Source organism: Giraffa tippelskirchi, chromosome 6, assembly GCF_054371585.1.
Source record: "Giraffa tippelskirchi isolate mGirTip1 chromosome 6, T2T-mGirTip1v1.2.pri, whole genome shotgun sequence".
NCBI lineage: Eukaryota > Metazoa > Chordata > Mammalia > Artiodactyla > Giraffidae > Giraffa > Giraffa tippelskirchi.
In genome coordinates this window covers 120,796,640-120,812,225 of record NC_137280.1, presented here as the reverse complement: position 1 = coordinate 120,812,225, position 15,586 = coordinate 120,796,640, and the positions used below count along the sequence as shown (strand labels likewise).

At 35.3% G+C, this 15,586-nt stretch overlaps 1 protein-coding gene across 3 annotated transcripts in view; it reads right to left on the bottom strand.

The window, feature by feature from the left end:
• The window catches only part of SMAD5 (SMAD family member 5), a 59,310-nt gene that overhangs the window by 10,263 nt on the left and 33,461 nt on the right, over positions 1-15,586 (bottom strand). For 2 of the 3 annotated variants that reach the window (XM_081500630.1, XM_081500631.1), the window contains exons 3-4: positions 10,285-10,536; positions 6,429-6,548 (exon numbers count right to left, since the gene is read on the bottom strand). The exons of the other annotated variant lie outside the window; for it this stretch is intronic. In XM_081500630.1, coding sequence (XP_081356756.1) covers positions 6,429-6,548; positions 10,285-10,536 — 372 coding nt within the window. The remainder of the gene's footprint in view (positions 1-6,428; positions 6,549-10,284; positions 10,537-15,586) is intronic. 3 annotated transcript variants of the gene reach the window in all.

Genomic DNA, 15,586 nt, shown 5'->3' with positions numbered 1-15,586 from the left:
CCCTCTCCCATAGAGTCCATAATACTGTTCTGTTTATCTGTGTCTCTTTTGCTGTCTCGCATACAGGGTTATCTTTACCGATTGACTAAATACCATATATATGTGTTAGTATACTATATTGGTGTTTTTCTTTCTGGCTTACTTCACTCTGTATAATAGGCTCCAGTTTCATCCACCTCATTAGAACTGACTCGAATGTATTCTTTTTAATGGCTGAGTAATATTCCATTGTGTATATGTACCACAGCTTCCTTATCCATTCCTCTGCTGATGGGCATCTAGGCTGCTTCCGTGTCTTGGCTATTATAAAGAGTGCTGCGATGAACATTGGGGTACATGTGTCTCTTTCAAGTCTGGTTTCCTCAGTGTGTATGCCCAGCAGTGGGATTGCTCAATCACTTTCTTATACCAGCAACGAGCAAGTAGAATTTGAAATAAAATTCATTATCATTCATAGCAGCACTCAAACAATGAAATATTTAGGTAAAAAACAAACAAACAAAACAGGTAAGATACATATGTTGAAACTATGAAATTCTAAATAAAGAATTCAAAGAAGGAACTAAATAGAGATACAGTCTATGATCATGTGCAGGAAGCCTCAGTTCTTCTCACCATGACTTAAGAGTGAATGAAATCCCAATAAAAACTTCAGCAAAACATCTTGTAAGCTGATCGTGAAGTTTACATGGAAAGGTAAAAGATCCAGAATAGCCAACACAATACTGAAAACCAAACCAAGAAGACTAATACAATCCAACTTAAAAACTGGCTATAAAACTATAGTAGACATTCTATGAAAATCATCTCAAAAATAGATCACAGAGATATGATATAAAACTGTAAAACTCAAGAAAACAGAGGAGAAAATATAGATGACCTTGAATATGGTAATGACTTTTTAGATACAATACCAAGCATGATCATTGAAGAAATAATTGATAAGCTAGGTTTCATTAAAAATTAAAAACTTCTACTCTTCAAGACACTGTCAAGAGAATGAGAAGACAAGCCACAGAATGGGAGAATATATTTGCAAAAGATAATCTAGTAAAGGACTGTTACACAAATACAAAGAACTCTTAAAATTCAATAAGAAAATGAATAAGCCAATGAGAAAAACTGGATCAAAGATATGAAGACACCTCACTGAAGTAGATATACACAACAGCAAATAAGCATACAAAAAGATGCTCCACATTGTATGTCACCAGGGAAATGCAAATCAAAATAGCAAGGAGCTATTACTGCATTAGAATTACCAAAACCATTAGAATTGCCAAATCCAAAACACTGACAATCCCAAATGCTGGTGAAGATATGGAGCAATAGAAACACTCATTCACTGCTGGTGACAATGTAAAATGGTACAGGCACTTTGGAAGACAACTCTTACCATACAATCCAGCAAATGTGTTCCTCACTGTTTGCCTGAAGGAGTCAAAAACTTAGGTCCACACAAAAACTGCAGAGAGATGTTTACAGAAGCTTTATTCATAATGACTGCAACTTGGAAGCAACCAAGATATCCTTCAATATGTGAATATCCATTCACATAAATCATTCACAAATAAACGGTGGTACACCAGACAACCAAATATTATTCAGCATGAAAAAGAAATGCACTATCAAGCCATGAAAAGACATGGAGGGGAGGGACTTAGGTGCATATCACTAAGTGAAGAAGCTAATCTGAAAAGGCTACATACTATAAGATTCCAATTACAAGACATTCTGGTAAAGGCAAAACTATAGAGACAATAAAAAGATCAGTGGTTGCCAGGGGTTAGGAAAGAGGGAGAATGAACAGGCAGAGCACAGAGGATTTTTAAAGCAGTAAAATTATTCTATATGATACTATAAATGATGGCTACATGTCATTATTCATTTGTTACAACTCAAGGAATGTATAATACCAGGAATGAATCCTAATGTAAATTATACATTTGGGGTGATAATGATGTATCAATGTAGGTTCATAGACTGTAATAAATGTATCACTCTGGTGCAGGTAGTGGGGGAAGCTGTACATGTGTAGGGGGAGAGTGTAGTGGGAACTCTGTACTTTTCACTCAAATTTGCTGTGAATCTAAAAAATAGTTTGTTTTAAAAAAAAAGAAAGAAAGGAAAAAACACAACCAAATGAGTGTTCTTTGGGTAACAGGTGGTATACATTTGAAGTTTTAAGTGCCAGAATAGCCTATGGAAAAAGGTTTGTATAAAATATAAAACATTGGCCAAATTCTTATCAGTGTGAAAAATCAACAATTCCTAATGGACACAATGGATGGAAGAGACACATGGAAGTTCTTCATCCAGCACTAGTAGAGTGTCTGTCTTGGAGCTGAAATCAGAAAAAGAAGTCGTGAATTGTCAGTTTTCTTTCAAGAAAGGCAGAAAATTTTCAAAACGTCCAAGAAAAACGTTAAGAGTAAGTCACTCTGACTATGTAGACACCACAAAAGAATTGGTTGATTTTTAAAACTCAGTTTTAATTATTCAACTGCAAAGAATTCAGATGAGGAGGTACAGGAAAAAAAACAAAACAAAACCAATGGGGACCTATAAAGTAAAGTTCTAAGAGCTCAGATTTTAAAGAAGTTTATATAAAAGATGGAACAAGGAGGGACTCATAATCAAACACATATATAGATGAGTAGCAGGAAGTTATAACAGTGTCATGAAAAACTAGAGCCAAGATAAGCAAAACAAAAAAGACAATTTTAGTTAGAATGAAAAGAAGAAAATCAAAAGCTCTGAGACTCTGCTCAAGGCAGAGGACATCTTGTTAACTGGTGATTCACGGCATTGCAATTTAATTTCCCAAGTGAGAAGAAACTCTGGTGAAAAAAGACATCTAGGAGGGTGAGAAGACTTGAGTGCCAGGTTCTTCTAAAGGGCCTCAGTTGTTTGGCTAAGAAACTATAATCTAAGTATAATTCAAGAAATATTTAATATACATCACTACTAAACTGCACTCTCTGATCTCTGGAGAATCAAAAGAAAGAAGGAAAATGATAGATGGGGTAAACGTACTCCAAATTTTTAGAAAGAGGATGATAATACCATTTTTGGGGAATTACCTGATGCTGTATACTAAGATCATTATAAATACAGTCAAATTCAATCAACATACTAATAACTCCTATATATTTATTATCTCTTTATTTTACAAATGGAGAAATTTAGGCTTAGATATATTTTAAAAGCCACCCTAAGCTGCAAAGCAAATAAGTAGAGATGCAGGAATTCAAATCCAGAAATTCATGTTCTGAAACAGTTTGCTCTAAATGAAGGTAGATACTATGAATATTAAGCAAATTAGTATGACAAAATTCCTAGATAAATTCTAATCTTGAAAAAGCCAAGGTACTCTTTAAACTTTAACAAGATTATTAGGGGGCCTGAAATTTATTCTTAGGAATGCGGGGCTTATGGGACATACAGTCATCCTATATCATCACAAACACTATAAAATACACACAAGGACTCCATTCTTTTAAGAAACTAAAGTGGCAGTACTTTACTTCATGTAAACTTGTGACAAATTAAGAAGTTTAAGGTCTCAAAACAAAATGACTTTAAAAACCACAATTGAGATACCACTTCATACCCATTAGGATACTATTATCAAAAGAGAAAAGAAAATAACAAATGTTGGCAAAAATATGGAGACATTGGAAATCCACTGCATTGCTGGTGAAAATGTAATGGTACAGCCACTGTGGAAAACAGTTTGGCAGTTCCTCAAAAAAGCTAAACAGAATTACCATAAAATCTAGCAATTCTACTCCCAGGTAGAATAAAAAATGAATTAAAAAACAGAGACTCAAACAGAAACCTGTATACCAACATTTTTAGCAGTATTGTTCAGAATAGCCAAAAGGTGTAAACAAACCAAATGTCCATGAACTGATAAATGGAAAAACAAAATGTGGTATATGCTTACAACAGAATACATCTCAGGCTTAAAAAGGAATGAAATTCTAATACATGCCACAACCTGGATAAACCTTAAAAACATCATGTTAAGTGAAATAAGCTAGACACAAAGGGACAAACATTACATGATTCCACTTAGATGCAGTGTCTAGAATAAGCAAATTCAGAAGACAGGTGGCTCAGTGGTAAAGAATCTGCCGGTCAATGCAGGCAATTGTAGTTTTCAATTAAAAAAATTTTAATCTTTTTCATCAGTTTTATTGAGATACAAATGACATCAGCACTATATAAGTTTAAGGTACACAGCATAATGATTTGTCATATATACATCATGAAACGATTATCACAATAAGTTTAATGAACATCCATCAACTCATACATGTGTGCTCAGTCGGGTCTGACTCTCTGTGACTGCACAGACTGTAGTCCGCCAGGCTCCTCTGTGCATGGGATTTCCCAGGCAAAAATACCGGAGTGGGTTGCCATTTCCTTTTCCAGGGAATCTTCCTGACCCAGGGATCAAACCTGTGGTGTCCCGTGTCTCCTGCACTGGCAGGCAGATTCTTTACCACTGAGCCACCTGGGAGGTCCTCCATCAACTCATACAGACACAAAATTAAAGAAGCAGGAAAAAAACATTTTCCTTGTGATGAGACCTCTTAGGATTGACTCTCTTTACAACTTCATATATAACACACAGAAGTGTTAATTACATTTATCATGTTGTACATTATGTCCCTCATACTTATTTATCTTATAGCTAGAAGTTTGCGCCTTTTGACAGCCTTCATCCAGTCAATTTTATTTCTATCTATCAATGAAGAATCCAAACACAAAATTTAAAAAAATTTCACTCACTGAGGAATAAGTTTAAAAAGAAAATAAGTAAAAGACTTATACTGAAGTTGAAGGACTAAACAAATGGAGAGTACAGAGTACAATCCATGTCCGTGTACTAGAAGATGATGATGTATCTCCCCAAATTAATTTAAAGATTCAAAGCGACCTCTATCAAAATCCAAGGAGGAATTTTTTTGAGGGGGACAGAAATTGAAAAACTGATACTAAAATGATATGGAAATAGGCAAAGAGTGTAGAATTGCTAAACAATTTTCAAAAAGAACAAAATTGGAGGACTAACACTTCTTGTTTTCAAAACTTACTATAAAACTTTAGTAATCAAGACTGTAAAGAAAAGATCAATAAACAAAATTCAGCATCCTGAAATAAATCCTTACATTTATAGTCAACTGATTCTTAAAAGAGAAGCCAATATGATACTTTTATCAACAAATAGTGCTAGAACCAACTCAGTATCTACCTGAACAAAGATGACTTTAGACCATTACCATACAAAAAGCTTAACTCAAAATGAATCACAGACCTAAATGTAAGAGCTAAAGAACTGCTAGGAGAAAACACAGGAGAATAATTTTTATGACCTTGGGACAAAGGTTTTTTAGATGCAACACCAAAAGCATAATCCAGGAAGAAAAAAAAAGCTGATAATTTCATCAAAATGAAAAACTTTTGTTCTTCAGAGGACACCATTAATAAAATGAAAAGACAATCCACAGAGTGAGAGAAAATATTTGCAAATCATATGTCTGATAAAGGACTTCTGTCCAAAATATATACAGAACTCTTACAACTCAATAATAAGACAAATAACTCAATTTTTAAAAAAAGGCAAAAGATTTAAATAAACCAAAGAAGATGTATGAATGGCTAGGTACATTAAAAATGTTCAAAATCACTCCTCAGTAGGGAAATGCAAGTTAAAACAAAGGAGACACCACTTTATACCCAACAGAATAACTACAATCAAAAAGATACACAATAACAAGTGTCAGAAGGGTATGGAGAAACTAGCACACTCATATGGTACTGGTAAAAATGGTACTACCATTCATAGTTGTTCGGCAGTTTCTCTTAAATACTTAAATTTACCATATGACTCACAAATAAAAACAAAGACTTAGTATTTGCAAACACTAATAACAGCATTGTTCATGCTAGCAAAAAACTACAAACAATTCAAATATTGATCAACTGATAAATGGGTAAACCAAATGTGGTGTATCCATACAATGAAATACTCTTCAGCAATGAAAAAGAATAAACTACTGATACACTGTAGAAAATTGATGAATCTGTGATTCTATTTATATGAAATGAGAGAAGGCAAATCTACAGGTACAGAAAACAGATTAGGTTTCTGGAGCTGGGGGTATGAGAGGATAGACTGCAAACAGGCATGCGGGATATTTTTAAAGCGTTATAAAACTGTTCTAAAACTACTTCATGGTAACGGTGTAAAACTTGATACATTTAAAAAAAATCATTGAATCATACACTTAAAAGGGATAAATTCATGGTATATAAATTAAACTATAACTCAATAAAGCTGGCTTCTAAAAGTGGCTGAGAAGTTTTTTTTTTAAAAAAAAGAGCAAAAACAACAAAATAAGCATTGTACTTCTTACCTCTGCTGGATATACTGGGCATAATGTGAGGAATCATATTATTGCTTGTATCCATGGGCTGGGAATTATCTTGACCCATCTGATCATCTGGTGGCATATAGGCAGGAGGAGGAGTATCAGCTAACAGGAAGAAAATAAGACAAGTTAGTTAGAGTCCCAAAAGAATAGTTAAAATCTTCATCTTGCTCAAAGTTAAATCTAAATGCATCAAAAAATTCTTAAAGATTACCAATAGGATTCATTACCGAACATCACAGACACACAAAAATGCAGGATACTACCTTAGGGCAAGGCAAAAGGAGAAAAGACAGCATACCCCTTAGCCACCACAAACCTACTACAAGTCCACATGAATTTGGTCCAATCCAGCACAGTAATATCACTGCTATAATTCACTACAATAGAATTTAAGGTCAAGAATTTTGCCTTCATTTGCTTAGAATCATATGCTCAGAGAAACTGCAACTACTGCAAGTCAATCTGAAGGCCATAGATTATCCTCGTTCAGATATCTATAGAGACATTCTTAAATTATCAAGATCATCACATACTGTATTGTTATTTAAAACTGGAAAATAAAATCATGCTCTTTTAAAATTTGCCAACAACACTAACAGCAGCTATCTAATTCTTTTGAGATGTCTTACAATGGCATTATGTCCTATTAAATGGCTCTAAGGAAACAAAGTGAACTACAAAATCTTTTGAGTTAATAAAACATTTCCGGCTGCAAACCTTTACAAAAGCTGCTGCTGCTGCTAAGTCGCTTCAGTCGTGTCCGACTCTGTGCGACCCCATAGACGGCAGCCCACCAGGCTCCGCCGTCCCTGGGATTCTCCAGGCAAGAATACTGGAGTGGGTATGGCTATACTTTGTCTCAGTAACTATAAATACTGAACATATATCTGAATATATAACTTGTCTTTCACCTCAAGGTTTGTACAAGATGTATTTTGAGACAGAGCTACCAATCAGCACTGACTGTAGTACAAAGGATGAAAATTAGTTTTTGAAAAGACACCCAAGAGCAAGTTAAACAGTTGGAACGTAAATCCTTTTCAAAAAACAAAACTTCATCAATTGGTATTTCATTGCAATAGAGAAACCACTAAGTATATATTTACATATGACTGCCTGCAATAGTAGGCATTCCAGTATTTCTAATGATTTAACCATACAAGACATGCCATTAATAAAATTTAGCCATTTTAAAAATCTGCTTATGATCCTTCTCCAGGCAAATCAGTGCATCATCTAATTAAAGATAACTGGAGTTCATTTTAACCTACCAAAGTATAAAATGATTTGACAAGCAATGTAGCAAAGTTAAAAAAGCACAGACTTTAGAGTCAGAGAAACCTGTGCCTGAACCCCCACTTATTAGCTATGTGACCTTAAGTAAGGTATTTAAACTCTTGGAGTTAATACCAGTTTCATTTTCCATCTGTAAAATAAGAATGATATCTATCTCACATGGCTGTTCTGAAGATTAAATTTAATGTGATATCTTTCATCACAGTTACATAAAAGGCACTTGATAAATGGTATCCGGTAGTAAAAACTTTATGAAAATATTTAACTTCAGTCAAATATAGCTACTTTCTTTGTTGCTTTGATAGAACTTAAGTGTAATGCCTAGTGGCACACATAGATTTAGTCATTTGGTGCAATATACAGCCAACTGATATCTAACGACACTTTGTTTCCGGATTATCTACTTTCCTTCACATTCATCAGACAGAGTCATTTTCTGTCTTTCTGTTTTTGGTAAGTTTTTACTACATTCTGCCTTTACTGTATACAGGACTCCTCTCTATGAAATCATTCAAGTGAACACCATTTGGCTTCAAACTCTCAATCTGCACTGGCAATCACTTAACATATAGGTATATCTATATAGCTAGCAGTAAATGTATTTATGTGTTGCTGTAATTTCATCTATTTATTTAACAAATATTTACTGGAGGATCTACTGCATATTAGACTCTGACATAGGTACTGGAGATGTAGCAATAAACAAAAGATGCTATGAAATCCCTTTTTTTCATGGAGTTTACAGATAAGACAGGAGGGGGAAGAGGCAGATTATAAAGACAAAATATACTACACTGGCTTGTAATACATGCCATAGAGAAAGATCAAGCAATGAGATAGGGAAAGCGGGCTGGAGGAGTGAGTGCAACTTTTAAATTTTATCTACCTTATTGTCACTGTTCTTAAAGAGTAATCACCAATCTCCCCCAAATTGTGTTTGCTTTTTTAAAAACTTCCATTTATGTAAACTAAAAAAAATAAACAACAGTTCACCCACTTCCCTCAACAGCTTTTTCACCACCTCTGGCAACCACCAGAGCCTAGTTGTTTTTTTTAAGTCCACATATGAGAGAGATCTAACAGTATTTGTCTTTCTCAGTCTTACTTCACTTAGCATAAAGCTGTCAAGATTCATCCATGTTGTCACAGATGGCAAGATCTCATTCTTTTTTATGGCTAGATAATATTTGTGTGTGTGTGTGTTTATCATATCTTTTTTATCCATAAATGAACACTTAAGTTGCTTCCAAATCATGGCGACTGTAAATAAAGTCACAATGAACATGAGAGGGAAGATACCTTCCTGAGTCAGTGCTTTCGTTTTCTTTGGATAAACATCCAAAAGTAGAAGTGCAGAAGCATATGGCAGTTCTATTTTTTATTTTTTGAGGAAACTCTATACTGTTTTCAAAACTGGCCACACTAATTTTCATTCCAATAGTGCACAAGAATTCCCTTTCCTCCAAATCCTCACCAACACTTGTTATTTCCACCTTTCTAATAAACAGTCATTGTAATAAGGGTATGGTAATATCTCACTGTGGTTTTGACCTGCATTTCCCTGACAATTAATGATGTAGAGCATCTTTTCATGTATCTATTGGCCAACAGTATGTCTTCTTTGGATAAGTATCTATTCAGATCTTCCACCCATTTTTTAATAGATTTTTTTTTTTTTTGCCACTATGTCGTATGAGTTCTTCCTATAAATTTTGGATATTAGCCCCTTATCAGATATATCATTTGCAAAAATTTTCTTTCATTCAGTAGGCTGCCCTTTTATTTTATTGATGGTTTCCCTTGCTGAGCAGAAACGCTTTACCCTGATGTAGTTTCACTTGTTTATTTTTGCTTTTGCTTTTAGTGTCAGATTAAAAAAAATCATCAGCAAGACCTAGGTTAAGGAGCTTACTGCATATATTTTCTTCTAGGAGTTTTATGATTTGAGGTCTTACATTAAACTCTATCTATTTTGAGTTAATTTTTGTGTGTGGTGTAAGAGAATGGTCCAATTCCATCCTTTTGCATGTGTCTGTCCAGTTTTACCAACATATTTATGGAAGAGACTGTCCTTCCCCCTTGTACATTCGTGTTTCCTCTGTTGTAAATTAATTGACAATTTTTGCATGAGTTTATTTTTCGACACTCTACTCTGTTCCATGATCTATGTGTTTGTTTGTATGCCAATATTATATTATTTTTATTATTACAGCTTTGTAATACAGTTTGAAATCAGGGAGTATGATGCCTTCAGCTTTGTCCTTCTTTCTGAAAACTGCTTCGGCTATCCTGGGTCTTTTGTGGTTCCATACACATTTTAGGACTATTGTATTTTGTGAAAAATATATCTACTTGCATTTTTAAACATATGGCACTTGGCAAAATAAAATTCAAAACTCTCCTGGAAATCAAGCAATTACCAAAGAATAGTCAAAAATAGTTAGTTCTTGGCATATTAACAGTTGACCCAGAGGATTAACAGTATTAGAACAAATGCTAATTCTTAGGAGTTATTCTTTTTATCAATAGAATAAATTCTTACCTGGGAGCTGAAATGGACTTCCTGGTCCAGAACTTGCTGGGGAGTTGGGATATGTGCTGCTAGCAGGGGAAGGAGGGTAGGGACTATTTGGAGATAAGGGAAAAGGAGTGTTGTTGGGCTGATGGAAAGAATCAGGAAACGTTGCATTTTGTGGCATGTGCGGTTCATTGTGGCTTAAGTTTCTAAACTGAACCAGAAGGCTGTGTTGTGGATTGAATTCATTATGACGAGGCACTAATACTGGAGGTAAGACTGAAAGACAAAAATCAAAAGTTATCTGTCAGCAATGACTAAAACAACTCATACACATGAAGGGACAGATAAGAAAGGATTGAGGGAAGACTGTAAAACCTATTAAAACAACTTACTTTTAGGAAGGGCTGCTTTGTAGAACCCTGAATCTGTATTTACACAATAATTAAACCAAAAATTCTCTGCATTCAGCCTATATAAAGTACTCTAGAAGACAGAATACCCGAGCAGAGAAGATATCACTCTTATTCTCTAAGAGATTAAGCATATTTAAGAGCAACCATAATTACAACAAAGAGAATAAAGCCAATGTTTTACAAAAACTATAATTGGTGTATAACCCTAACCCTTTAAAAACTATGAATCACCATGTTGTACACCTGAAAGTTAATATATTATTATATGTTAATGATACCAAAAAAAAGAAAAAAAAGGTAAATATGTCATCATCTCCTTAGATGTTACTGCTGTTGGTCTTGCTTTATTTATATGGAACAGGGAACACATCCTAAACCATGTGGGCCAAAGTGTCATTCCTTAGTTTGCAGTTCAGGTAGCTATTTCCAGGACAGTACTACTTCTCTGCATGTTTGCTCTTTATCATCCAAGACTGTAATTTTCATAAGGTGCTCATATGAATCTGAAATAAAATAGTGGGCTAATATAACTTAAACATTTTTAATTAAAAAATAGATGAAAACAACCATAATACAGAGAATTTAATGCACTGAGAGTTCAACAGAGGTAAGTATTCCCAGCCAGCAAGGAGTCAAACAAAATACTGTGGAAAAGACAACATCTGATTGGACCTTAAAGAAAGGGAAGCATTTCCAACAGAAGTGCTAGGGCTGGAGAGTGTCAAGAGTATAGAGGAAGAGCTGGAAAGATTTAAGAAAGGACAGTCAGAGGGCTAAGCACTAAACTGGGAGGTAAGACTAGAGAATAAAGTTGAAATCAGCTATGCATAGGTCCTGAAAGCCTCCATGTTTCCAATTTTGAACATTTCTTCTTTCTTTATTTGAGAGATCTTGTATTTTATGTTCTTCAGTAAAGTTTCCCCAACTGAAAACAGTAACAATTCCTAGATAGAAGTCTTCTACTCAAAAATGATTTTTTCTAAACACAACCATAACAAAAATATACACAAGCATAAACAGTTTTAAACTGGGCTTCCCTTGTGGCTCAGCTGGTAAAGAAACCACCTGCAATGTGGGAGACCTGGGTTCAATCCCTGGACTGGGAAGATCCCTTGAAGAAGGGAAAGGCTACCCGCTCCAGTGTTCTGGTCTGGAGAATTCTATGGACTGTATAGTCCATGGGTCGCAAAGAGTAGGATACAACTGAGCGACTTTCACTAAACAGTTTTAAAGACACATTTTTTTTTAACAGATCTGGAATCAAGATTGCTGGGAGAAATATCAATAACCTCAGATATGCAGATGACACAACCCTTATGGAAGAAAGCGAAGAAGAACTAAAGAGCCTCTTGATGAAAGTGAAGGAGGAGAGTGAAAAAGTTGGCTTAAAGCTCAACATTCAGAAAACTAAGACCATGGCATCCAGTCTCATCACTTCATGGCAAATAGATGGGGAAACAGTGGAAACAGTGGCTGACTTTATTTTTCTGGGCTCCAAAATCACTGCAGATGGTGATTTCAGCCATGAAATTAAAAGATGCCTACTCCCTGGAAGGAAAGTTATGACCAACCGAGACAGCATATTAAAAAGCAAAGACATTCCTTTGCCAACAAAGGTCCGTCTAGTCAAGGCTATGGTTTTTCCAGTGGTCATGTACGGATGTGAGAGTCGGACTATAAAGAAGGCTGAGCATCGAAGAATTGATGCTTTTGAACTGTGGTGTTGGAGAAGACTCTTGAGAGTCCCTTGGACTGCAAGGAGATCCAACCAGTCTATCCTAAAGGAGATCAGTCCTGGGTGTTCATTGGAAGGACGGATGTTGAAGCTGAAACTCCAATACTTTGGCCACCTGATGCGAAGAGAAACCTGACTCATTTGAAAAGACCCTGATGCTGGAAAAGATTAAGGGCAGGAGGAGAAGGGGACGACAGAGGATGAGATGGTTGGATGGCATCACCGACTGGATGGACATGGGTTTGGGTGGACTCCGGGAGTTGGTGATGGACAGGGAGGCCTGGCGTGCTGATGTTCATGGGGTTGCAAAGAGTTGGACATGACTGAGTGACTGAACTGAACTGAACTTTATTCAAACATTCAATTTCTCTAAAAACTCAAGTGATCAATAACATCTGATCACCTTTCCCAAGAGGCAATTGAAAAATCTGATTTCTCTAAACTCTTAAGGTACTAACTCCTCTCTTTCATAATTTTTTTGTATTTGTCAGTGTAATTTCACTTTCAAAAATTTCCCTTTGACTCTAACATCTAGTCATAGTGAAACAGTGAAACATTTAGTTTCACTAAAACTGTTTAGTGAAAGTTGCTTAGTCATGTCCGACTCTTTGAGACCCCATGGACTATACAGTCCATGGAATTCTCCAAGCCAGAATACTGGAGTGGGTAGCCTTTCCCTTCTCCAGGGGATCTTCCCAAGTCAGCAGTGACAAAATTAAACTGTTTTAAAATTAACTAGGTTGTATCTCTCCTCCATGAAGTAGGGATGAACCTAAAGAATCAGAAACTCTGTAATTTGTATTGTTTTTTATCTCTTTTCATTTTACTGAATTAGTATTGTGACTATGTAGTTAATATCTGATTACGACGGCTTTTTTCTATGTATTACTAACTGCTGTTTCCCTTACAAAATGATGGGCAGCTGCCACTGGACAGTAGGACATGAGACACTGAGAATGTCTATGTTCAGCTCTCCAGCAATCTGAAAGACTTAGTGAAATAACTATTTAGGAACTCAATCCAGTAAGGATTTTTTTGAGACAGAACTAAAATCACTAATTTCTCTTTAACTTGTATATTATGTATACACATAATTTTTTAAAGAAATTATTTTCATTCAAAATTAACAATAATACACTGATAGTTTAAAAAGATAGGTGCTACAAGAGATTATAAACAAAAAGAACAATTTCTAAGCCTCCTCCCAAACTGCTTCCAGAAACAACAAATTTAAACTCTTACCCATTTCCTCTAACATTCACTTTGTGCCCTACTAAATAATAATGCTTATACTGCTGTTACTGTTTTATCAAGACATTATCTGTAGACTTACTATGGCAAATGAAGTAGATTTCTTAAATCATTCTATTCCCCATTCTCTTCCTAATGAAGTCACATAAAAATCTGGTTAACTCAATATTCTGTTTATGACAGTTTATATATTATATAAATTACATAAATACAATTATTGCTGAGCCAAATTTGTATTATATTTTTTCCTGAACAATGTTTTTTTATTAATTATTGCCTTGGTCCTTCATTAGCTTAATCCCAAATTTGTACCACTAATTTCCTGAAGTGCAACAGATCTAATAAATTCCTACCAATACTATTTTCCAGATGCCACAAATAAACAATCTGTTGATTCAATTTTCTCCCCTGGATCCTCCATCGTTTGCTATTTAAGTCCCCTACAAATTTGAGGTCTTTAGACTTCTTTTCTCTCCAGTTGGATCCCATTTCCTGGACCTCATTCTCTACTAGTTTACTAAGGAAGGATGTAAGGAAGATAAATTGAGTCCTTGCTTATATGTAAGTAACCTGTCTTATGCTTATCTACAAATTCCAGAATAATCTTTTTCTCTCTGAATGTACAGGGCACTGCTTTATTTTTTTCTAGAATCCAAAACTGCATTGAAAAATCCAGTATTCTCATTTCCAGTCTTTTCTATGTGCCCTTTTTACTCTAGGAGCTCTCAAAATCTTTTTATCCACAATATGCTAAAATTTCATGTATGGGTCTTTTTTCTGTCTCTTTTTCTGGTTACTCAGTCATTGGGCTTGTTCAATTTTCAGTTCTGGGAATTGTTCTAATAGTATTTCTCTCATAATTTTCTCTTTCCCATTATCTCCAATGCTTCAAGAATGTATTATAGTAATATTTAATTTGAAATTTATTCTGAGTCAGTTAATGTTTTATCTAAGCACTTTTCATACATTAACTCATCTAATTCTTGTAACTAACCTGAGGTTAAGTATTATTATTCCCATTTTACAAATGAGGAACCAAAGTCACAGACAGGTTAATTAATTTGCCTATGGTGATAGTACTGGTGAAGTCAGTATCCAAATCCAGAGAATCTGGTTCAAGAAACTAATCTTAACCACTGGACAACACTATTAAATATTGAGTCGCCTAGGCTGGCTATTTTTCTTTTATCACTTTTCAACTATTTTCTACTCTTTTTTTCCAATTTTGCAAAACTTTCTGGCTCCACTACATATTAACTATGTGATTTTTTATAAGTTGTTGTTTTTTAGTCACTACATTGTGTCTGACTCTTTCTGTGACCCCATGGACTATATAGCCTGTCAAGTTCCTCTGTTCATGGAATTTCCTAGGCAAAAATACTGAAGTGGGTTGCCATTTCCCTCTCCAGGGTATCTTCCCAACCCAGGGATTGAACCTATGTTTCCTGAATTGGCAGGCAGATTCTTTACCACCGAGCCATCAGGGAAGCCCCTTTTATAAGTTACTTTTTGGTTTCCTTATCTGTAACTTACTGGTAAACGTAAGAGTATCATAAAATGTTCGTACCATTTGCAAATCCCATGAAGGAATAACCTCACAGCATTAGGAAAGTGTCTTGTCCTTGTCACTGTTCAGTCGCTAAGTCATCTCTGAAGTTTTGCGACACTATGGACCTCAGTACCCCAGGCTCCTCTGCACTCCACTATCTCCCGGAGTTTGCTCAAATTCAAGTCCATTGAGCTGGTGATGCTATCTAACCATCTCATCTTCTGCTACCCTCTTCTCCTTTTGCCTTCAATCTTTCCCAGCATCAGGGTCTTTTCAAATGAGTCAGCTCTTTGCAGCAAGGGGCCAAAGTATTGGAGCTTCAGCTTCAGTCCTTTCAATGAATATTCAGGGTTGATTTCCTTTAGGATTGACTGGTTT